The sequence below is a fragment of the Oryctolagus cuniculus genome, chromosome 12, assembly GCF_964237555.1.
Source record: "Oryctolagus cuniculus chromosome 12, mOryCun1.1, whole genome shotgun sequence".
Lineage (NCBI taxonomy): Eukaryota > Metazoa > Chordata > Mammalia > Lagomorpha > Leporidae > Oryctolagus > Oryctolagus cuniculus.
Window position 1 is genome coordinate 88,344,063 of NC_091443.1, and position 22,172 is coordinate 88,366,234.

General features: G+C 59.3%; 1 protein-coding gene and 1 non-coding gene across 5 annotated transcripts in view; one reads left to right on the top strand and one right to left on the bottom strand.

The window, feature by feature from the left end:
* Positions 1 to 464: 464 nt before the first annotated feature.
* Positions 465 to 580, top strand: LOC127483863 (U5 spliceosomal RNA). Its single transcript, XR_007910657.1, has one exon. It is a non-coding gene; the product is annotated as a U5 spliceosomal RNA (small nuclear RNA).
* A 10,776-nt stretch (positions 581 to 11,356) lies between these two features.
* IGDCC3 (immunoglobulin superfamily DCC subclass member 3) overlaps positions 11,357 to 22,172 on the bottom strand; it is a 47,974-nt gene continuing 37,158 nt past the window's right edge. The window contains exons 3-14 of one of the 4 annotated variants that reach the window (XM_017347947.3): positions 19,904 to 20,048; positions 19,488 to 19,618; positions 18,969 to 19,106; positions 17,713 to 17,871; positions 16,254 to 16,419; positions 15,779 to 16,026; positions 15,442 to 15,606; positions 14,669 to 14,860; positions 14,431 to 14,535; positions 13,548 to 13,686; positions 13,218 to 13,422; positions 11,357 to 13,041 (exon numbers count right to left, since the gene is read on the bottom strand). In XM_017347947.3, the coding sequence (XP_017203436.1) occupies positions 12,871 to 13,041; positions 13,218 to 13,422; positions 13,548 to 13,686; positions 14,431 to 14,535; positions 14,669 to 14,860; positions 15,442 to 15,606; positions 15,779 to 16,026; positions 16,254 to 16,419; positions 17,713 to 17,871; positions 18,969 to 19,106; positions 19,488 to 19,618; positions 19,904 to 20,048 (1,964 nt within the window). In that variant the 3' untranslated portion in view covers positions 11,357 to 12,870. Of the gene's footprint in view, positions 13,045 to 13,217; positions 13,423 to 13,547; positions 13,687 to 14,430; positions 14,536 to 14,668; positions 14,861 to 15,441; positions 15,607 to 15,778; positions 16,027 to 16,253; positions 16,420 to 17,712; positions 17,872 to 18,968; positions 19,107 to 19,487; positions 19,619 to 19,903; positions 20,049 to 22,172 lie in introns of all 4 variants that reach the window. The other 3 variants (XM_002718189.5, XR_007910145.2, XM_017347948.3) reach the window with 3 other exon arrangements.

Consider the following 22,172-nt stretch of genomic DNA (forward strand, 5'->3'; position numbering starts at 1 on the left):
GAGGAGGCGCCCTGCGCGCTTTTCTGTACCCCTCAGGCGCCCTTCCCTAGCCTGGGTTCTGGGTCAATCGCTTATTTGCTCATTTGTCTTTGTCAGTCAAGAGCGGTCTTCATGAAGAAGGCAAACTCAGACTTCGGATGCGCGAAGCGGGGCGGACTCGAGTCTCGCCGCGGCCTCCCGCGCGCGCCCTGCAGGCGGCGAGCGGCACTGCGGGAAGGCGCCGCTCCCGAGCAGACGGGGCGGGGCCGCGGCTCGTTTGCATACCCACAGTGCATTGCACGAGAGCGCGCTTAAAAGGGCAAGATTTAAAGTTATTCCAAGAATATTCTGTAGAAATTAGAGCCTAGCACTAAAAGTAACATGGAGAACTTAATGTTTGCCCACAAGAGCTTGCCGGCAGGTGGTCATCCTCGATGAACTAGGAGTTCCTGGTACCTGAGGAGTGCGTTACGGGGCTGTAGTGCATACTCTGGTTTCTCTTCAGATCGTATAAATCTTTCGCCTTTTACTAAAGATTTCCGTGGAGAGGAACAATTCTGAGTCTTTACTCAATTTTTTGAGGCCTTGTTTCGGCAAGGCTATCTTATGCGGTTTAAGAAAAGAAACTTGTTAGCTCAATAGTTAGTTCAATACTTACTCTTTGCTTTGCCGCTTGACTCTTAAGTTTATAGGTGAGAGTGTCTTCTTTATGGCTTCCGATGGCGGTTCAAATCCTGGCTGCTGTATTTCTGACCTATCTCTTATCCTGTTTCTCTTCTCTCAGCTTTTCAAGTAAGTAAACCTTTTTAAAAAACTAAGGGTTAAGAGTTACCTTGTGAAACCTCTATAAATAAGTTAAGGAGAATTAGATCTTGATCTTTCTGATGGGCATGATTTGTCTCTCCATGTGTTTAGGTCTAATTTTTCAGTAAAGTGTTATAATTTTCTACTAAAAGTTTCACACCTATGGTTAATTTTATTTTTTAGAAGATTTATTTGTTTGAAAGGTGGAGTTATAGTGAGAGAGGGAGAGATTGATCTTTAATCCACTGGTTCACTCCCCAAATGGCTACAATAGCCAGGTCTGGGCCAAGCTGAAGCCAAGAGCCAGGAACTCCATCCAGGTCTCCCATGAGGGTGGTAGGGGTCCAGGTACTTGGGCCGTCCTCTGCTGCTTTCCCAGGTGCATTAGCAGGGAGCTGGATCAGAAGTGGAACAACGGGGCTGTGACCAATGCTCTGCTCTGCAGAACCCTGGCACGCCACAATGTCCATCCCAGTGGTTTGTAATTAAGTTCTCCAGTGCACTGGCCCATAAAAATCTGAATATATGGGGGTGGGTATTTGGCGGTTAAGACACCACTTGGGTCACCTGTGTCTCATGTCAGGGTTCCAACGTCCTGCCATGCACCTGGGAGGCGGCTGATCATGACTCAAGTCGCTGGGTCTTTGCCACCCATGTGGGCAACATGAGTTCCTGGCTTCCACTCAGGCCCTGGGGGAGTGAAGCAGTCCATGGGAGCTCTCCCTGTGTTTCTCTGCCTCTCCAATAAATAAATAAATTTTAAAAATTCGTATGGAAAAGACATGGAGCAGCCTTTCTGACCCTGTCCCAGTGCTGCTGGGGTCACCTCCAGCCTGCTCCCCACAGCGGGGGTTGCTTTTTCTACCAGACCCAACAGTGACAGCCTCAGTCTTACCAGCCTGGGCTGTGGAAGTGGGGGAGGGAGCAGAGGGAGAGGGAGGCTCCCCCCCAACCCCCGGCTGCCTGTGGGGAGCCAGCCCTGGGAGTAAAACGAGGTATCTCCCAGCAGAGACGTAGAGGGGGCGAGGGCAGTGTCTGAGAAGAGAAGGCAAAAGCAGATGGGGGCTTGGGTCTGCCACGCGTGGAGGGCGAGGCAGAGGCCGCCGCAGAGCCCCCGTACATAAACCACCTCTGCCCAGATGCTGGGCTTCGTGCCGCGGTCCCCTCTGCCTGGCTGGTCCCTGCAACCAGGCCTGGGCCCCAGGAAGCCTCAGCAGGTCAGTGTGCACACAGCACTGCCAGGGCGCGCGACCAGGGCCTTCCGCTCACTCTGGGCATCCTCAGTGGGCCACACTGTCCCCCCTTCATGCTCAGCCTGCCTCACCCCCCAGGGCTGAAGTCAGCAGCTGCTGCCCAGAGCCCAGCCCCCCTTCCCTGCACAGGCTGGGCCTGGGATGCCTTCCCGAGGGCAGCCCAGGAGGGTCTCAGAGCACACGGGCCTTGCGGTAACACCTGCTTTGCAGATCAGCTGGGCCGACAGACCCCTGCCCATGGAGAAGCCTCTTGGTTTCTGCAAAGGTAAAGGAACGTTGTCCCCTGAGGTGGCCCCAAGACACTCTTTTTTTTTTTTTTTTTAAGATTTTATTTGGAAGGCAGAGTTAGGGAGAGAAGGAGAGAAAAGTCTTCCATCCACTGGTTCACTCCCCAAATGGCCGCAGTGACCAGAATTGAGCTGATCTGAAGCCAGGAGCTTCTTCCGGGTCTCCCACGTGGGTGCAGGGGCCCAAGGACTTGGGCCATCTTCTACTGCTTTCCCAGGTCATAGCAGAGAGCTGGATAGGAAGTGGAGCAGCCGGGACTAGAACCAGCGCCCATATAGGATGCCAGCACTGCAGGCGGCGGCCTTACCCGCTACGCCACAGCGCCTGCCCCATCCCCCCTTTCTTTTGATGAAGACACCGAAATAACTGAAGTTCAGCCTCTCCCAGGCACCTCCCCCGCCCCGCCCCCTCCCTTCATCCCGCATTCATTCTGCAGACTTCTCCAAACGTCCGGGAAAGACACCTTTATTTTAGGTGTTTTCATAAACTCCGTGTATTCAGGGCTCTGCCCGCTGCATTTCTGAAAGAGCAGTTCATTCGTTTCCTGCGTGCACCTCATCGAAAGCATATCTGAGCCAGCTAGAGCCGTGATCAGCGAGAGGAGTCCGCAGTCAGCGGCCAGCGGCGCCGCGGCAGTGCGAGGAGGCAGCGGCTCCCCTCCCCGGCCAGCCTGGGAACCACGAGCCTCCGGCTCGAAGACAAAAGGCGGCTCTGGGCTGCAGGGTTGTGATGAGAGCGGGAATAAGGCGGACAGACGTGTCCTCCTGCAGCTGTGAGCCCAGGACTCTGTCTGGGGCGGGGGGGGGGGGGTCTCCCGTTTATCAGGTGACTTAGGGAATCTCCAGGCTCTGGTGTCTCCTTGAGCTCTGGGCTCGGGGGCGGCAGAGAGCAGCGTGCGACAGAACCGAGCGGCGCTGCCCGTGACGAGCGCTGTCCCCGCCTTCAGTCACACGGCTGACCCCGCAGCGCCCCCTGCAGCCAGGCCGAGGCAGCGCGGCAAGGTCGGGCTGGCCAGGCTGAACACACACCTGTGTGTACACACGCGTGGATGCACACGCACTGACACTCTCTTCCTGGCCCCAGCACCACTGAGCCTGGGGACCCGCCTTCTGGTTGGGGTGAGCCCGAGGGGCCGCAAGCAGCAGGCGTGGGGTGCAGACTCCCTCTGCTTGTCCCTACTCACCCTCCAGTTGCTGCCACAGACACTGGCGATGGGGGAGGGGGAGAGGGAGGGGCAGGGAAAGTGAAGTGGACAGACAGACTGGGTTGTTGGCCTCCACGGAGGGGTGGGGGGCATCCTTGTGTGCCCCTCGATTGCCCCTGAGCCCGGGGCTCCCCAGGCTCGGGGTGAATGGATGACAGAATAGCGGGGCGAGAGGGCCGAGTCTGTGGATTGATTTACAGGGGCGGTGAGGCAGGGAAGAGAGGGAGTCAGGTCAGAGGGAGGAGGTGGGGAAGGGGAGATGGGTGAGCAGAGGGCGTTGGGGACTGAGGGCTGGGCTAGCTTCCGTTTTACACTCAGTTAAAAAGAGGGGTGCAAGTCCTGGCTCTGCTCCCCCATGCCAGCTTCCTCCTGGGAGGCAGCACCCTGGGTGGCCCAAATGATTGGGCTTCTGCCACCCGCATGGGAGACTGGAAAAAAAAATTGATGGGTCCACACTTCAGCATCTACAAGGGGCATGAGCTTGTGGCCATGACGTTGCCTGAAATGAGCTGAAATGGAGATATTCCTTTGGGAGGGTGAGGAGAGACCCTGCAATGCTGCCACACACACCACACACACCCCAGGTGGGAGGGATGAGGAGGCTGGGCACAGCCTACAATGCAGGGTGGGCAGAGCAGGAAGCTGCCCTAGCTCCCTACTGCTCCCAGAGCAGTGCAGTGCCTGAGTTACAGAGAGAGCGTGCGACAAAGAGGTCTTCCATCCACTGGTTCACTCCCCAAATGACCGCAGTGGCCAGGGCTGGACCAGACCAAAGCCAGGAGCCAGGAGTTTCCTCTGGGTCTCCCACATGGGTACAGGGGTCCAAGCACTTGAGCCATCCTCCGTCACCCTCCCAGGTATGTAGCAGGGAACCAGATCAGAAGTGGAGCAGCCAGGACACCAACCAGCGCCCATATGGGATGGTGGAGCAGCAGGCCGCTTTACCCACTAGGCCATGACACAGGCTCCAGGAATCATTTCATTCTGCAGCACAGCGCGTACCGTGTGTATGTCTCTTCGGCTCTGCAATGGGAATTTAGGATTAAGTTTTCCTTTTTATAAATTTATCTTTTCATTTCATATTTCCATCAACTTTTTAAAAAATATTTATTTCTTTCCTTGAGAGGCAGAGAGAACTTCTAACTTAGTTGGCTCACTCTCCAAAGGCCACAAAGGCCAGAGCTGGGCCGAGTCCAAACCAAGAGCCGTGGACTCAGTCCGTGTTTAAGATTTATTTTATTTATTTGAAAGAGTTACAGAGAGAGGTAGAGACAGAGACAGAGGTTTTCCATCCAGTGGGTCACTCCCCAGATGGCCGCAACTGGAGCTGCACCGATCCAAAGCCAGGAGCCAGGAGCTTCTTCCAGGTCTCCCACACGGGTGCAGGGGCCCAAGGACTTCTGCTGCTTTCCCAGGCCATAGCAGAGAGCTGGATCAGAAGTGGATTAGCCGGGGCTAGAACCAGCGCCCATATGGGATGCCGGCGCCTCAGGCCAGGGCGTTAACCTGCTTCGCCACAGCGCCAGCCCTAGATGCAGGCTTCTTAAGCTCAGGGCTGGATGCCTGCCTGTTTGCAATCCATAAAGGAGCACTAGATTCTCAATAAATAACTGGGAAGACGGCAAGAGGAGAGAAAGGGGGGAGGAAGGATGGGAGGAGAGGTGGCGAGGAAGGAGACGGGGATGCGAGATGAAGTGCGGATGGATCAGGAGAGACCTCAAGGGCGGGCGCTGTGGCTCAGCAGTCACCCGCATCTGGTGCCTCATCTTGTCCTGGCTCCTCTGTGCACAGAGTCAGCTTCCTGGGAGGCAGCAGAAAAAAAAATGACTCAAGTGCTTGGGCTCTGCCCCTGCACCCACGTGGGAGACCCGGATGGAGCTGCGGGAGCCTGGCTGCAGCCTGACCCAGCCCCAGCTGTTGTGGCCCTTTGGGGAGTGACCCAGCAGATGGAAGACCCCCCCCCCCTCAAATGAATACATAAATAAATCTTAAGGAAGCAGAGAAAGACTTGAAGAGAACCCGGCTTTGTCTGCCTTCACCCCTCAACAATTGCGGGGTCCCGGGCATGCAGGCCGCATAAGCGGTTTGATTCGCGCGCGACTCTGGAGCCGCAGCGTTGAGACCGACTTTGAGAGCCTCAGAGCAGCTCTGGACTTGGAAGATGCCCCACCCCCCACCCCCCACCCCAAGCTCAGCTTCCCTGGTGGGTGTCGGGTGAGAGAGGTGAGCAGGGGCACCCACCGGGGGCGCAGTCAGCAGTCGGTGAGCGCCTGGCACTGCGATGCCCATGGCTGGGGGGCGCCATGTGGGAATCCCAGACGTGTGTACGGTAAGGGGTTGTGCCCCTCCCAGAGGAGGGAGGTGCCCCGGCTCGGAGGACGCCTGCGGAGCTGGGGCCAGGCCTGGAGGTCTCGCCGCTGTCTCCCCACACCAGACCAGTGGCGACTCCGGAGTGCCTGATTAGCGGGAGCGCATACACAATTAATTTCAATTTGAGGCCGAAACCCCCCCTCCACCTTTCAAAGAGAAAGGCACACCCTACCCTCATTTACACACTGAACCTGCATGGAATTCTCCTGAGCCTTTGAAGTGACCAGACCAGACTGTTGATTTATTTCCAGCTAACCTCTCTCTTTGAACCCCGAAGGGTCAAGGTTAATTACATAATAAAACACACCGTGCCCAGCTGCCCCCGAGAGGGCGCGCGGGAGCCCCGGACCTGCCCGGGCCGGCCGGCGGCGGATCGTATTTCTGATCTCTTCCTCCATTCATTTCCTTCATCAGGGTCCATTAGGAAGAAGAAGGAAAAAAAAAACCCTGACCCCTCATTTCCTCCCTGAGAGATAAATTTTAATTTGCTGGAAACCAACAAAGGGGACCTGGGCCATGTGTCCCGGCAGGAAAATCTGCCGGGAGCCCCTGGGCCGTGGAGCTGGGGTGGGGGTGGGGGAGCGCGTCTCCCGCGGGGACCCCGGGGGTGCTGCCGCCAGCCCTCCTTGCGGGCTACGTGCCGCTCCCCGGCGGTCCCATCTGCCCCCGCAGCCACTGAGGTGGCCAGGATCGCCATCTCCACGTCCTCTGGGGGGCGCCAGCACCAGTCCCGGTGTCCCAGGGGAAGTGCTCTCACTCTCGTGACTCAGACCTGACGCCATCTCCAGAGGCTTGGGTTGCTTCCAGGTTGAAATTCTCTCCCTCTCCCCCCTCCTCTGTCTTCAACCTGGGCTTGTTCTCTCAGACACCCCCCTTCTCTCTGGGAGCTCCCCCCCCCCCCATTCCTGACCAAAGTCAGGACTGGGAGCCTTGAAGCATCATGATGTATTCCAGAAAATAGATATCTCTCTCTCTCTCTCTCTCTCTCTCTCCCTCCCCCTCTCCCTCTCCGTCTCTGTCTCTCTCTGCAATTGCCTTTCAAGTAAACAAATATTTTTTAGAAATAAAAATAAAAAAGTCTTCATGTTAAGTATGTTTATGTATGTTTTTTTCTATTGCATGACCATTTCATCATGGTGCCATTTTTTATTGCTCCATGATTTTAATTTTTAAAATTTAGTTAATTTGGGGGCATACACACACACACACGTAAATAAAAGATTTATTTATTTATTTGAATTGCAGCATGGCAGAGAGAGACAGAGAGATTTTTCATCTGTTGGTCAACAGTCAGGGCTGTGCTGATCTGAAGCCAGGAGCCAGGAGCTTCTTCCAGGTCTCCCATGTGGGTGCAGGGGCCAAGGACCTGGGCCATCTTCTACTGCTTTCCCAGGCCATCACAGAGATGCTGGATCAGAAGTGGAACAACCGGGACTCGAACCGGTGTCTGCATGGGATGCAGATGGGGGCTTTAACCCGCTGCGCTACAGCGCTGGTCCGTACCTTTTCCCTTTTTCTACTCCTTCCTCACCCTAGTACATCAGCAGTCACATTTGTCTCTTTCTACAGCTTGATGCTGGCACTTACATAAGTAAGCATCAAGGTAGGCCGCAGTTATTTGTATGCAGGGCTGTAGCGTGGCGGCACTCAGGGCTGGGTCTCTCCTGTGTGGGCCTGAGCCTTCTTAACTGCTAGGTTCAGTCTGGGTCCCCATGCTGTAATACTCACTGACACCACAGGGTGGCAGCAAACCCCTCCAATTATAGCCCTTCTCCCAGGTGCTCTGTGCCCCAAGGCTGCCCATTAGGGACTCCACAGTTCCCTCCAAGCCAGGGAGGCCAGGTCAGGGCAGGCATCCCTCCAATTTCACCTTTTTATTTATACAAAATTTCATTTGTTTGAAGGGCAGAGAGACAAAGACAGGCAGATAAAGATCTCCCATCTACTGATTCACATCCTAAATGCCTACAACAGCCAGGGCCAGTCCCAAGCCAGGAGCTGAGAACTCAACCCAGATCTCCCATGTAGGTGGCAAGGACCCAAGTGCTTAAGCCATCACCTGCTGCCCACCGGGGTGGGGGTTATCAGGAAGCTGGAATCAGGAGTGGAGTTACCCCTCCCCCTCTTGTCCCCCTCCCCTGGGCCCTGGTACTAGGGTTGGCCGTGGCCACAGACAGGCAGGGGTGGGCAGTGGGGCTGCCTGGGGTCCTGCCACCCAGCCCCGCGTGGGCCCTCAGTGGCCCCATCTGTCTCATGAGGGACAGTGGCCACGCTGGGCCAAACACTCTGGGCTCTGGGCGGGCGGGATCTCAGGCCACTTGTACCTCCCGGCTCATACACAAGGGGAGGGGGAGGGAGCAGGCAGCAGAAAGCCTCCTTCCCAGGGCCCACAGGGGCCCGGCCCCTCCCCGCGGCCTCAGAGCTGGGCCCCAGAAAGAGCTTCAGTAATGTGGGGGTGCTGCCTGCACGCAAGGCCCGTGTAGGAGTCGGGGGCTCGCCCTGTCTCCCGCAGCCATGAAGGCCCTTCAGCTGCACCCCCAGGAGGATCCCAGGGACTCTGGGGGAGCTTTCTGCCCTCCCTGCCTCCTCCCAACGCACACTTGGTCCCCCATCCCTCCTGAGTGGCCCATGATGGTTTGAAAACAGGTCTACACATTCTTTGTCTCTCTTCCCATCAGAGGGCGGCGCTGAGGGGCTGGTGTTGTGGTGCTGCGGGTTATGCCACTGCTTGCAATGCCGGCATCTCATATGGGTTTGGGCTCAATTCCCAGCTGCTCTCTTCTGATCCAACTCTCTGATAATGCGCCTGGGAAGGCTGCAGATGATGGCGCAAGTACTTGGGCCCCTGCCACCCACGTGGGAGACCTGGATGGAGTTCCTGGCTCTTGGCTTCAGCCTGGCCCAGCCTTGACTGTTGTGGACATTTGGGGAGTGAACCAGAGGATGGAAGATCTCTCTTCTCTGTCATTCTGTCTTTCAAATACATAAGCAAATAAATGTGTTTTTTTTTTTGTTTGTTTTTGTTTTGTTTTGTTTTTTACAGGCAGAGTTAGACAGTCAGAGAGAGAGAGACAGAGAGAAAGGTCTTCCTTCCATTGGTTCACTCCCCAAATGGCTGCTATGACCAGAGCTGTGCTGATCTGAAGCCAGGAGCCAGGTTCTTCCTTCTGGTCTCCTATGTGGGTGCAGGGCCCAAGCACTTGGGCCATCCTCCACTGCCTTCCAGGGCCACAGCAGAGAGCTGGACTGGAAGAGGAACAGCCGGGACAGAATCCGGTGCCCCAAGTGGGACTAGAACCCAGGGTGCCGGCACCACAGGCAGAGGGCTAGCCAAGTAAGCCGCGGCACCAGACAATAAATGTGTTTTTTTTTTAACAGGGTGATTGTCCCCCAAATTTCTGAATGTGGCTGGCCTTAGTGACTTGCTGTGATGAATAGAGCCTGGCTGGAGCAATGCTGTATTGCTAGGGCTAGGTTAGAAATGACAATGATTCTATCTCTGCTTGGCTCTCCGACCCCCACCCCCACCCCAGGACACTTCTCCTTAGAACCCAGCCACTGTGCTGTGAGGAAGCCCAGGTCACACAGAGAGGCCACGTGTGATTGCTGGAGGTGACAGCTCCGGCTTAGGTCCAGCCACCAGCCATGGACGTGGGGGAGCCCTCAGCTGCTGCAGCCCCAGCAATGCCACGCGGAGCAGACGCAGCTGCCCCAATGAGCCCTACCCAGAAGGCAGACTTGTGAGCAAAGCCATTGTCAAGTTCAGCCACCAAGGTCGGCAGTGGTTCCCTGAAGAGCTTCCGGTCTTTGCAGGGGGCTACAAGCCCTCTTCTTGGGGCTGACTTGGTCCCGAGGAGAGGGAGGTGGTCCTGAGGAGGGGGGAGGTGGCCGGAGGAGGGGTTCAGCCTGAGGCCCGGGCTCCAGCTGTGCCACTCTGACGCCTGTGGCTGCTAACCTTGCTCATCAGGGCCCTGGTGAGATTAGAACAGGCCCTCCCTGCACCTGTGTGTGGAGTGAGTGCCACGTGCATACACACACCTGGATCCTACTTGTCCCCAGGTGCCTTCCTGGGGTAGCATCGTGGATTCTGAGGGGGGTGGGGCCCTGGAGGTGGCTGGTGATCTCTCCCACCCCCACGGCTCTGCTGGAGCCAACCCCCTACCCCCCACCCCCCAGGACGGACACCTGCCTGCTGAGGAGCTCTTATGCGTGCAGCTGGGGAAGGAAAGGCGGGTCTCAGGTCTGCATCAGGGCCCGTCCTCTCCTCTCCTATGGGGTACTCAAGGCAGGGCATCGTCCCCGCCCCGACGTGGGTCTCAGGCTTCCCCTCCCTGGCCAGCCCACAGGGGCTTTCAAACACGCTCTTTCAGGAGTAGAGTCCCATTTCCAAATGAAACCATGCAAGGTGGAAAGTGTGCAGCTAGGGGGTGAGGATGGGTGCCCCTCCCTGCCCCACTGCAGCCCAGGGTCCAGCTCACAAACCATTGCCCTGGGAGCCGGCGCCGTGGCTCACTTGGTTAATCTTCTGCCTTGCGGTGCTGGCATCCCATATGGGCGCTGGGTTCTAGTCCCGGTTGCCCCTCTTCCAGTCCAGCTCTCTGCTGTGGCCCAGGAGGGCAGTGGAGGATGGCCCGAGTCCTTGGGCCCTGCACCCACATGGGAGACCAGGAGAAGCACCTGGCTCCTGGCTTTGGATCAGCGCAGCGCGCTGGCCACAGCAGCCATTTGGGGAGTGAACCAATGGAAGGAAGACCTTTCTCTCCGTCTCTCTCTCTCTCACTGTCTATAACTCTACCTATCAAATAAAAATTAAAAAAACAAACCATTGCCCTGGTCTGTTCCTCTTCAAAGGAGCCTCTGGGTGCGGGACCTGGGCCTCCAGACCCACAGAGCCTCCCCGGAGCGGGCCTGGCTCCCAGCCTCCACGACGCTGCACCTGACCCAGCCTGAGGCCCGCTGAGACCCCCAGATCCTTGTCAACACGCCTGCCACAAAGCCTCTGCTGGCCTGTCGTCCACCTCTGCAGCCCCACGCCCCTGGCCCGAGGACAGCGTGAGCATGGAGAGGCCTGGCCGGGGTCCTGGCTCTGTGTCCTGGGAAGAGTCGCTTCCTCATAGCGCAGAAGCGCCAAGCCCCACACTGCCAGCACCCAGCCAGGGATCGACGCTGGTGACTCAGGGCCTGCTTATGGGGTACAGGGAGGGGTCCAGACGTAGACACAAGGTCTGGGCAGCTTGGGCTGGACGTAGCCACTGCCTGGCCCTGGGAGACCCTGGACTTGCCCTTGACTCTCTGTTTCGGTTTCACTGTCTATAGCAACCTCATGGTGAGGTACAGGGACCCAGGAGCTGGCCACAGGTGGAGACCAGCACGGGGCCTGATGGGGGTGTCACAGGGGTCTGTGGTCATCAGCTCCGTCTGCCCGTCCCTGATGTAGCCACCAAAACACGACTCGAGATTCACTTTGGCAACATGACTTTTATTCAGTCAAAATGAGTGTGACAAAACCCAAGAGAGGCCAGGTGGCCCCCAAGTCCCCACCCCCAGGGGGAGGAGGCCCTCGGCGTCCAGCCATCACCTGGGAGAAGAAGCGAGTCGGCCGTGCGGGGTCCACAAGGCCCGGCTCCAGCTCCCTAGGAAAACAGCACAACTTCCGACCTCGGGCTGCTCCGGAGGGTGGTGGGCGGGGCTTTACATTCTAATCTCAATCTTAAGGAATACACTTAGCTTTTATTTTCTTAAAAAAAAAAAAAAGTTTTTCCTTCTGCTATTTAAAAAAATGCCTCTGAGTATAACCAAAAATAGGTATTTGTCTCCTTGTTTTTTTTTTTTTTCTTCCATTCTTTAATTAAGTAGTTCGGAGAGCAACATAACAGAAAAAGAGAAAAAGTCACAGGACGTAGTAACCCTAAACACACCTTGTATAAAAAAATAGCTCAGTGGCTGTCCAAGGGCTGGGCCAGGCCGGCTGTGTCCCATGAGACGGAGGACACCGCCCACACGTGCACCTGCCACCTGCCACTTGTCACCCGTGCGGCACCTTCCACAGGCCCTGCCTCTGGGCGGGACAGGAGGCAGGCCGCAGCTGATGTCCTCACTCCCAGGCCCAGGTGGGCAGGGTGGGGTCTGAGCAGACTGGACCATCGGAGATGGGGCATGGGCGGCAGGCTGGGGCATGGCCAACTGGGACAATTTCTACTTCTTCCAGGAACACCTTTCCTCTAATTTTTGGCTTTTTTTTTTTTTTTCACATTTTCTCTGACCAATTCCATCTTCATTTCTGTGGGCCCCAGAGGTCGCCCCTGTCCTCTGGCCTGAGCCTTTCTGGGGTGGGGGGCACAGCTGGGACTGCAGAGGGAGGGTCCAGTAGCAGCACCCGAGCCTTGAGGTAGCTGTCTTCTCTCACACCTAGAAATGGGACGTGCCTTTTTCTTTTCTTTTCTTTTCTTTTCTTTTCTTTCTTTTTTTTTTTTTTTTTTGTCTTTTTCTTTCTTCAACTCTGGACAACAAGGTTGTAGGGGGGAGGGAGGCCCGTGGCGGGCTGAGGTAGGAGTGCACATGGGTTGTAGGGGTGAGGCCAGGGCCCCACCCCCACCCAAGGACATTCATTCCGGCTGAGGTAGGTGCTGGACGCACATAGCAAATTCCGTCCTGAGGAACAAGCAGGCTGCAGGCAGTGCTGGGGGGGCTCCCCAGTGGGGCTGCGGGCCTGAAGTCTGGGTCACTCCTCGCTTGCTCGCTCGCTCTTTTCTCTGCCAGGTGGGTGACGGGCTTGCCTCCCTCCACCCTGCCGGCTCCCTGGGGAGGTCTTTGCCGTGCCTGCTGCAGGTCTTGACAAGCCCAGGGGCAGTCAGGATGAAAATGTGGGGCAGCCCGGGCCCCCCACCCCCACCCCGGACCCCACAGGACAGGAGAAATCTTGCTTTGACCTGAGATTGGGGGGCTGCCGCCGCCACGCCTGCCACACACTGGCTACTGGCCCATGCAAGCGGACTGCGCAGCTGGTGCCTCGCTGACCAGGCCGGGGGCTGCACAGGGGCCCTTGGCCTTGGCCTCTGGGGTCCTCCCCTCCAGAAGGCTGAAGCCCTGCAGTGGCACCACGGCGCGCTGGGTCTCGTCACACGGAGCGGGACCTGCGGGATCCTGCTGGGGAGAGGCAGGCGCACGGCTGTCAGCCCAGAGCTGCAGGGCTGGGAGCCTCCAGCCCGCCACTGCGCCTGCCCAGGGCCACAGAGTGACCTGGAGCTTGGCTAAGGCTGGCGGCCAAGGCCAGGAGAGGGCGGGATGGGAGGCGGAGCAGGCGGGTCCCGGGCACTCACTGTGGGCCTGGGTTTGGGTTGTTCTGCCGCCCCCGCCAAGGGGAACAGCTGCTCCAGCTCCTTCACGTCCACGCAGCCCACGCCGCGTTTCTCCTCCTGCTCTCCTGGCCCCATCCCATTCAGGGCCAGGATGCTGGGGTCCCTGTGGCTCCGGGGGCCCTGAGGAGGGGAGAGCTGGTTTTCCACGTCCTTACACAAGAGCACTCTGAAGGGTTAAGCAGAGAGTCAGGCGGAGAGTTCTGGAAGGGAGCAAGATGGGGGAGCTGGGGGCCCCCAAGCCCTCCTTCCCCTGCAGGGATGCCCCGCCCCCATCCCTGGCCCAGGACGCACCTGCCCCTTTGGCCGAACAGGAGGAAGAGGACACAGAAGATGATGCAGGTGACCCCGATGTGGATGCCGACCACGATGCCGGCCGTGGATGTCTGGTTGGCAGCTTCCTCCTTCCGGCAGTCGCAGGGTGGGCTCAGGACTGTGGGCAGGGGCAAGCTGGGGCTGCGGCTCTCCTGGTCCGAAGCACCCCCAGACCCCCAGCCTCTGGGGACCCCTCCCTCAGCCACTGCCACCCCCAAGTGTGTGGGGGACTCAGCCCACCCTTCTCCATCCTGTTGACCGGTTGGTCACTGAATATCATGTTTACGCCAGATGCTGGGAGGGGCACTGGACATGGCCCACTTTCTGCTTGCCACAGATTGCTAAAGCAGGATCACAGAGGAGTAGACCGGGGCTTGGGGGCCGGCACTGTGGCGTAGCAGGTTAAGCTGCCACCTGTGATGCCGGCATCCCATATGAGTCTCGGCTGCTCCACTTCTGATCCAACTCCCTGCCAACGCACCTGGGAAAACAGCAGAAGATGGTCCAGGTACTTGGGCCCCTGCCACCCACGTGGGAGACCTGGAAGGAGCTCCTGGCTCCTGGCTTTGGCCTGGCCATTTAGGGGAATGAACCAACAGATGGAAGATCCCTCTCTTTCTCTCTCTCTGTCTTTCTGTCTGTAACTCTGCCTTTCAAATAAATAAAATAAATCTTAAGGGACAAAACAGCAGGCTCAGAGAGATTAAGTAATTAGCCTGAGTTCACACAGCAAGCGTGCCGCACAGCCATGCTTCAGACAGCTCGAAGCTCATGTTCTCGAGGGCTCCGGACGCTGCTCCGGCTCCTTCCCCGCTCCCCCCGGCCTCCCTTCCTCAGACCACAGCCCATCCCCGCCACTCACTGGCCCTCTCAGTCGCGCCCCTCAGGGACACTAGGCGGATGGTGGCGTTGCTGTCCCCATGCTCGTTATAGGCAAGTAGCTTCACCTCGTACACCGCGGAGGGGTCTGGGGGAAGCAGAGGCGCCCGGTGACTGCCCCTGTGCCGGTGGGGCAGGGGAGGGGACCCCCGCCAGCCACCTCCTGGCCCCGGGCACAGCGCCCGCCCGGACCCCCACGGCCCTGGCTGTGTCCGCCTCACCGAGCCGGCTGAGGTTGTAGGAGGAGACAGTTCCGGGCAGCAGGATGGGGCCGGTGAACGAGGCCTTGCTCGCTGGGCGGTAGAACAGCTTGAAGCCGCCCTCATGCTGCGCCAGCCGGGGCCAGGGCTCCCACAGCAGCTGCAGGGAGGTGCTGCCCAGGACCCGCACCGACAGCAGGGGTGAGGTGGGGGCTGCGGGGGGCGAGGGGAGGGGAGGGGAGAAGGAGGGCTCAGGTGAAACTCTTGTTAATTAATTATTTATAGCTCTCATTTCATTGGAAAGGCAGAGAGAGAGAGCTGCCATCTGCTGATTCACTTCCCAGATACCAGCAGCAGCCGCCAGGGCCAGACTGAAGCCAGGAGCTGGTGAACTCACTCAGGGGTCTCCCGGGGTGGGTGGCAGGGACCCGAGTACTTGAGCCATCACCTGCTGTCTCTGATGCTGTGTATCAGCAGGAAGGCTGGAACCGGAAACAGAGCCGGGACTCGAACCCAGGTACGTGGATATGGGATGCAGGCATCCTAGCTGGCAACTTGACCACTGCCTCCACCAAACACCCACTCTGAAACCCTATCTGCCACCTTGACCTGGGCCTCTTGAGCCTGGCCCCAGCCCCTGTCCATTCTCCAACCCTGTGAGCTGGGGGCCACTTCCCTCTGGGCTTGCGCAGACAGCACCTCCCAGGGGCTGGACAGGAGCAAGCAGAACCAGCCCAGGGCATGTGCTCGGATACTCTGGCATCTCGGGTTTGTACTCCACGCCCTGGTCTCACCTTCACCCCGGGTGCTGGCCACGGCGGGGATGGAGGCCAAGCTGGCCCCCCTGGGCGTGTAGGCCTTGATGTAGAAGCTGTAGGCTGTGGAGGGCTCCAGGTCGCTGACCACGTGCTGCAGGGTGCTCTTGCTCACTGCTTCCTGGTACTCCAGCTCCGGTGGGTCTGGAGGGTGGCACATAGGGGAGGGTGAAGGGTAGGAGGAGGGAGGGCAGCCCGGGTGCAGGGGGAGGTGGAGCAGGAGTTGGGTCAGGACATGTGGGGGTCTCCAGGGAGGAGAAAGGATGACTAAGGGGGCAGTGGGCGGAGCCAGTCTTGCCCTCCCGCCCACACCCACCGGCAGCCTTTCTGATGTGCAGGACGTAGCCGATGATGTCCTTGGTGTTGGCCAGGGGCTCGCTCCAGGACACACGGACCTCAGTGGATGACACGGAGGCCGCCTGCACGTTGCGGGGGGGCCCGGGCAGCCCCTCGGCCCACAGCACGGTCAGCCGGGCGCTGGCCTGCGAGGAGCCCGCGCTGTTCTCGGCCACGCATTGATAGATGGCCTCATCTTCAGGCCCGACTCCAGAGATAGTCAGGGTGCTGCGGGGGGCAGGGCGAGCCTCAGGTCCCTGTCCTCGCAAAGGGTCCCTGGCCGCCTCTGCCCGTCATGACCTGTCACAGGTCTCCCAGCAAGGCAGCGGCAGACCCGAGACTCACACTGAGTCCCCAGCCTCCTCCGGATCCAAGGCACTTCCTGGGCAGGAGACTCAGGCCACAAAGTCCAGGCCCCCTCCCCCGCTTCTCCCCCAGCGCCATCACACTCGTACCTGTTGTTATTCTTGAGCCGGACATGCCCCCCTGGCCCCAGCACCTGTCCGTTCTTCAACCAGGTAACGTGAGGGGGGGGCTCCCCCTGGGCCTGGCACGTGAACATGGCCGTGGTCCCGGCCGGCCTGGAGATGGACTGTGGATGCTGCACAAACTCTGCTGGGGCTGGGGGGAGGGGAACAGAGGCGCACATGGCACGGTGAGGCCAGGTGGAGAGGGATCTGAGCACACCTTCACCCCTGAGTCTCCTCCAGGTGGGGCCCAGCCTCCACCTGGGCCCGTGCCCGGAAGGGAGTTCGCCTCCCTGCTGCCTCCAGCACAGGCAGACCCAAGAGAGGGCTCCATCGTAATGACTGTTTAAAAGACTGACATCTGTATCCGAAAGCAATCAAGCTGAGCTCCCTCCTCAGGAAATCGTTACATAAATAAATGTGCTAATAGGGTTGGCTGCACCCTAGGTGGTAATGACGGGGAGATGGATGCGCCCGTAGCAGTGGCCCTGAGCCCCTCGCTCAATCCCTGGCCTGAAGCCCCATCAGCACTGGACAAACGCAATGCTTCATCTTGCTCATTAGCGCCGCGTGGAATACTGAGCCAATTCCCCCAGCTCCTGCTCTAGGGGAAGGAACAACCACAGAAGGGCCTGGAAAGAAAAACCCAAGCCCAGTTCGTGGGGCCAGCTGAACCCCGCGGCCGAAGGCTGGATGGACTGTGTGCAATGTCCCGGCCAGCTGCCAGAGCCCTGAGCTGGGAGAGCAGAGGCCGGCCAGGGCTGGGTGTGACAGCGTGAGAATACCTAGCATGCTGCGTGTGTACAGGCAGGCATGTGTGAGTGTGGAAGTCCCACACGTGTGCATGGGGGAGAGACTCGTGTGACCACAGAGGGCAGGGAGCTGACAGCCAGTAGGAGCAGGGGTGGGCATCGAGCCTACTGGTGAAGCACCCTTGTGTCCCACACTGGAGTGCCTGGGCTCGAGTCCTGGCTCCCGCTCCTGGTTCCCACTTCCCGCTGATGTGCACCTCAAGTAATTGTGTCCTTACCACTTACATGGGAGACCGGGATTGAGTTCCCAGCTCTGGCCCTGGCCTGGCCCAGCCCCAGCCACTGTGGGCATTTGGGGAGTGAACCAGTGGATGGGAGTTTTCTGTCTCTCTGCCTCTCAGAAGCAAAACAAACAAAAAGCCAGAAAGTGGGAATTACTCCTGGGAAAGCGGAGGGGTGGCAACAGCCCGTGGCGGGCACGTGGGCCTGTACAGGATCAGGAACATCCTCCACTCCCCAGGGGCGAGACTCCACCTGGGCCCAGCCAGGCACAGGGCCAGAGCGAGGAAGGGAACTGGCGGTGACACAGGGCTCTGGGCTTGGGCTTGGGCTTGGGCCAGGGCCGCTGCGGAGGCAGGGAAGGACGCGGTGGGGAAGCCCCTGGCCTCCTGGGCTGGAGGGGGGCCGGCCCATACCTTGCACTACCAGCCGGCCTTGCGCTGTTCTCCTCACCCGGGTGCCGGGCCTGTTGGCCGCACAGACGTAGACGCCCGAGTGCTGGACACTCACGTCTGAGATGATGAGGTTTCCTGTGCCCAACACCTGGATGCCTTCCACGCCGATGGGGCGGCCATCTGTGGAGGGGGAAGGAGGGCTAGCGTCAGAGAGCCCCTTCCCACCAGTCTCTGAGACCTGGGCATGGAAGAGGCAGCAGAGACCCTGGCCTTGATTCTGACCCCATCACCCTGGAGTCCCTTCCATCAGTTAAGTAGGGACTGCAGATTTGATCAACAGTGCCCAGCCTGGTTTGCCTCTCTGTTTTAAAGTTTCTGGCTGGGTCGCTCACAACACTGCGTACTCTAAAGTCCTGCTGTCGGAGGATCCCTTAGCTCCGGCTCCCCAACCTGTTAGACCACCAAACCCTTCTCTCCCTCCTTGACCCATCGGACTGGGGAGACGCTGGGCCAGATGGTCCCCGCGGTGCCCAGTGCATCCTCCTAATGGTCAGGCAGCTTCTTCCCAGCCTCCGGCAGGGACAGGACCCTCCCCCACTCCAGGATCAGATTAGCGCAGTCAGACCACAAGGAGACAGCTCCCCATTCAGTCCCTGAAGTGGTGAAATCTACTCCATTATCCCGCACTGCCCCCTCCTTGCCGGGTCTCTGGGCTGCTACAATGTGGCACAGTCTCCCCTGAATGCGGCCCCACCCCACCCCCTCCGGAGTGCCCCTCCCCCGTGACCTTTCCGCGGGGACAATGTGGGCCCATCTGCACCCTTCATCTCTCTCCTCCAGCTGCCTAGGGATTTAGGCTGTGGGACTTACACTGGGGGCGGGGGGCCCACATTGAGCCTTTGACAACTGGATGGGGTTGTTGAGGGGCCTGGGACTGCCGAGCTGGGAACAGGAGGGGACAGAGGCTGGGGTGTGGCGGGCTGTAGAGGGGTCTGGGTGAGGGAGGACCACGGGCACTGGACGTGGTAACCCCGGGAGCTAAGCCAGCCTCGGCGGCGGCCGGGGAATGCAGCAGGCAGGCCTATTTGACCCCCGATCCTGCCTGAGCAGGGGGACTTCAGCCTCCCAGCCACAGGGAGGGGACGGACGCCCACAGAGAACAAACAGGACTCCGAGATCCCCCTACCCCCAGAGCCAGGGAGGGGGCGGGCAGGGGACCAGACTGGCCCTTGTTGGGGTGGGACAGGGACGGGAGGGGCAGCGGGCACGAGGCTCACCCAGGCGGCTCCAGGACACAATGGGGCGCGGGTTGCCCGTAGCGACGCACTCCAGCACCGCGGTCTGGTGCACGGTCAGGGTGAGGTTCTCAGGCCCCACGAGGATGGTCGGCTCCTTGTAGGCCCTGGAGCCAGAGCCTGGGAGGAAGAGGCCAGGTTTGCTCCTCGCTGCTTCAGCCAGGACCTTTCCCACCTCCTCGCCCACACACAGCCCAGCACGTGGGGGCAGGGACACACAGTGGCCATGTTTTGGGGCCTGGAGGCAGAGACACGTCAGGGCTCCAGTTCACGCCTAGCACCCAGGCCTCCATCTGCGCCCTGCCGCTGGCCCTGGGGCAGCCCCCGGGAGGAAGTCCCAGGTGGGACTGAGCCTGGTGCTGGGCCTTAGAGTACTCCTGAGCCCACAGCAGCAACAATACTGAGCTTGGCAGCCACTTGGCTGACAAGTGCGGGGTGGGGTGGGGTGGGTAGTGATGGGGGAGGAGTTCCGGGAGGAGTCAGGAGGCAAAGGACACTCACCTGACACGGTGAGCCTGGCCCCGTGGCTGACCCGGACACCGGCAATGTTGGAGGCCACACAGTGGAAGACGCCACTGTCCTCAGCCCGCAGTCCTGTGATCTGCAGGACCCCCTTGGGCAGCAAGGTGTACCTGTCGGGGGCAGGGGCACCATCAGCCACGGGCAGCACCGGAGACAGGATTGAGGTGCTGGCTCAACATCGGGGGTCATTATCACCCTCGCAGGTGGACGCCCCCTCAATCCCAGCCTTGACGAAGATGGAACATGGGCCTCACAGCCACATCCACGAGCCTAGAACCGGGGCCCAGCCAGCCGCAGGGGTACCAGTGTCCCCTCCAGCTGCCAGAGCTCAGCCGCAGGCAGTCCTTGTCCAAGGCCAGAGTCATGGGTGGGCCTCTGTATCGCGTGGCACTAACCTCTCGTTGTCCGTGTCGATGGGGACTCTGTCCTTCTCCCACGTGATCAGGGGTTTGGGAAGCCCGTGGATTTGGCACTGGAAGCGGGCCACGCCGCCTTCCTCTCCCACGGTGGCCTGGGGGTGCACGCGGAAGTCCGACATGGCTGGAGGAGAAGTGGGCGGGGTCAGGTGCACTGCCGAGGGGCGGGTGGGCTGGGGTGTGGGTGAGTCATGACCTCACCGAGGGGCACAGGGTCCTGCAGCTGGCAGAGGCAGGACAGCAGTTTTGGGAGGCACATCAGTACTTAGCATCTTCCCCGAGGACTTGGTATAGGCTGGGCTTGGACACCCTGAGAAAGATCTGGACAAACTTCCGGAAGGCGAATCTCTAACAAGGAAACCCCGGGGCTATCAGGAGCTTCCTGGGATGCACTGGTTTCCCCCCAACCCAGAGCTGACCCATGAAGGCCAACCCATATCCTGTCACCCCCGCCATGTATATATATACAGGGCTGGAGGAGCACACTCCACATATTTTACAGAACTGCAAGCTGACACCCAGAGAGGGCAAGCCATCAAGCCCAATGCTGCCCAGCAGGGACACTGCCACTTGTCACACCCTGGTTACTGAGCCCCAGTGGCTTTTTTTGTTCTTCCTCATTGCTCTCGCTGCACACATCCCTTCCTCCCCACTCCCCCTCCAGCCCTCGTTCTTCTGCAGTTTTTCAACGCGCCCCCCGAAAGGGTGGGGTACCCCTCTGAGGTGACAGGCCTCTGAGGACTGTCAGATCCGCAATCTACATTTCAATGTGTCATAAATATTCAGGGCCCCCTCCTCACCTTTCAGGGATCTGCACTGCAGAGGGGCTGGGGTCCCCCCTCCCCAGCTTTAGGCTGGTTAAGTGTTCCCGCCCACCCCTAAGCCGGGGTGGAGGCTCGCCCAGGCGTGTTCCCAGCTTCAGCATCAGGGCTGCGATTTCATTAAAATCCACTTTGCTTCAAGTGCGGGGAGGCGGTTCGCCATCTGTCCACACGGGCAGCCCCTCCCCTCGGGCACTCCATCAGCGGGGACAGTTGCTCCCCTCCCAGGAGGAGCCCTCCCCCACAGGAGTGTGGCCCTGCTCCTGCTCGGGTGCCCTGGCGTGGGCAGGCAGCCCTCCCCGTGGCCTGCGCGCCCTGTCTCAGGCCTGCTCAGGACTCCAGGGCAGCCCGAAGGCCCAGCCTTTGTATTCTGTTCCCAGGGGTCTGGAGGGGGGGACGGGATGGCTCCTTTGTGGCATGTTCTCCATCTCATTTGCATGTGGTTCATTAAATATAAACATGCATAAAAATCCCCCGCCCAGCCTCCTCCTCTCTGAGGGTCTCCTGGGAGTTGGCTGATGGGTGTGTGTGTCTCTTTGTACGTGCGTGCGGGGCTATGTCTCTCTGTATGTGGGCTGAGTGTCCACGTGGCTGGGGATGGGGTTTGACTCTGTCAGCCCCGTGACGGCTGTAATTCTGGTGCTATGTAGGCAATCAATCACATGTGTCCCATTGTACCTCAGCGCCCTGGGGTGGAAGGTGGAGGCTGGTGTCCCAGCTGGGGCCCATCGGGCTTCATGAGAGGGTCCCCAGGGAACACTGTGAAGTCACCTGTCCTGTCTCAGGCCAGAGGCCTGCAAGTCAGCCCCAGGGCTCAGGGGAGAGGGTGGAGGTGCCGCTGGGGGTCCTTCCACAGCCCCAAACCCCAGGAAGACAGGGCCGGATGCCGGCTGGGGAGTGGAGAGGGCACCCTGGTTCTGGGGTCAGCTGTCTGTGCCCGCACGGCCCTGCCCATTTGGGAGCTGGGGAGCCTCCTGTCCCTTCCTCCCTCCAGCTGGAGAGGAGCCGCCAGCCCCCCAGGGACCTGGGCAGGGACTAATGGCTCTGCTGACTACAGATGCCTCCTCATTAAGGAACCAAATCCTTTTGTGCTTCCAGTCCCCATTCTGGGTCCCTTGGAGACGCCTGCAGCTAGGAACCTGCCTGAAGAAAGCTACAAGGGAGAGCGCCCAGGATGGAGGAAGTCTGGTGGCCTCTACCATTATTCCCCTCCTCCAAAAAAAAAAAAAAAAAAAAAAAAAAAAAAAGCGCTAAAGGACAATAGCTTGGCTGCATGTGCTGTGACACTGGTGAGGAAGGCTAGCACAGGTGAGGAACCGGTCTCTCTGCAGTGGCCAGCTGGAGTCCCAGGTCCCCTGGGGTCCCTCACACGCAGCTGAGCCCTTGCCTGCCCACACTTCCCTTTCATCAGGACAGCCCTGTGCTGC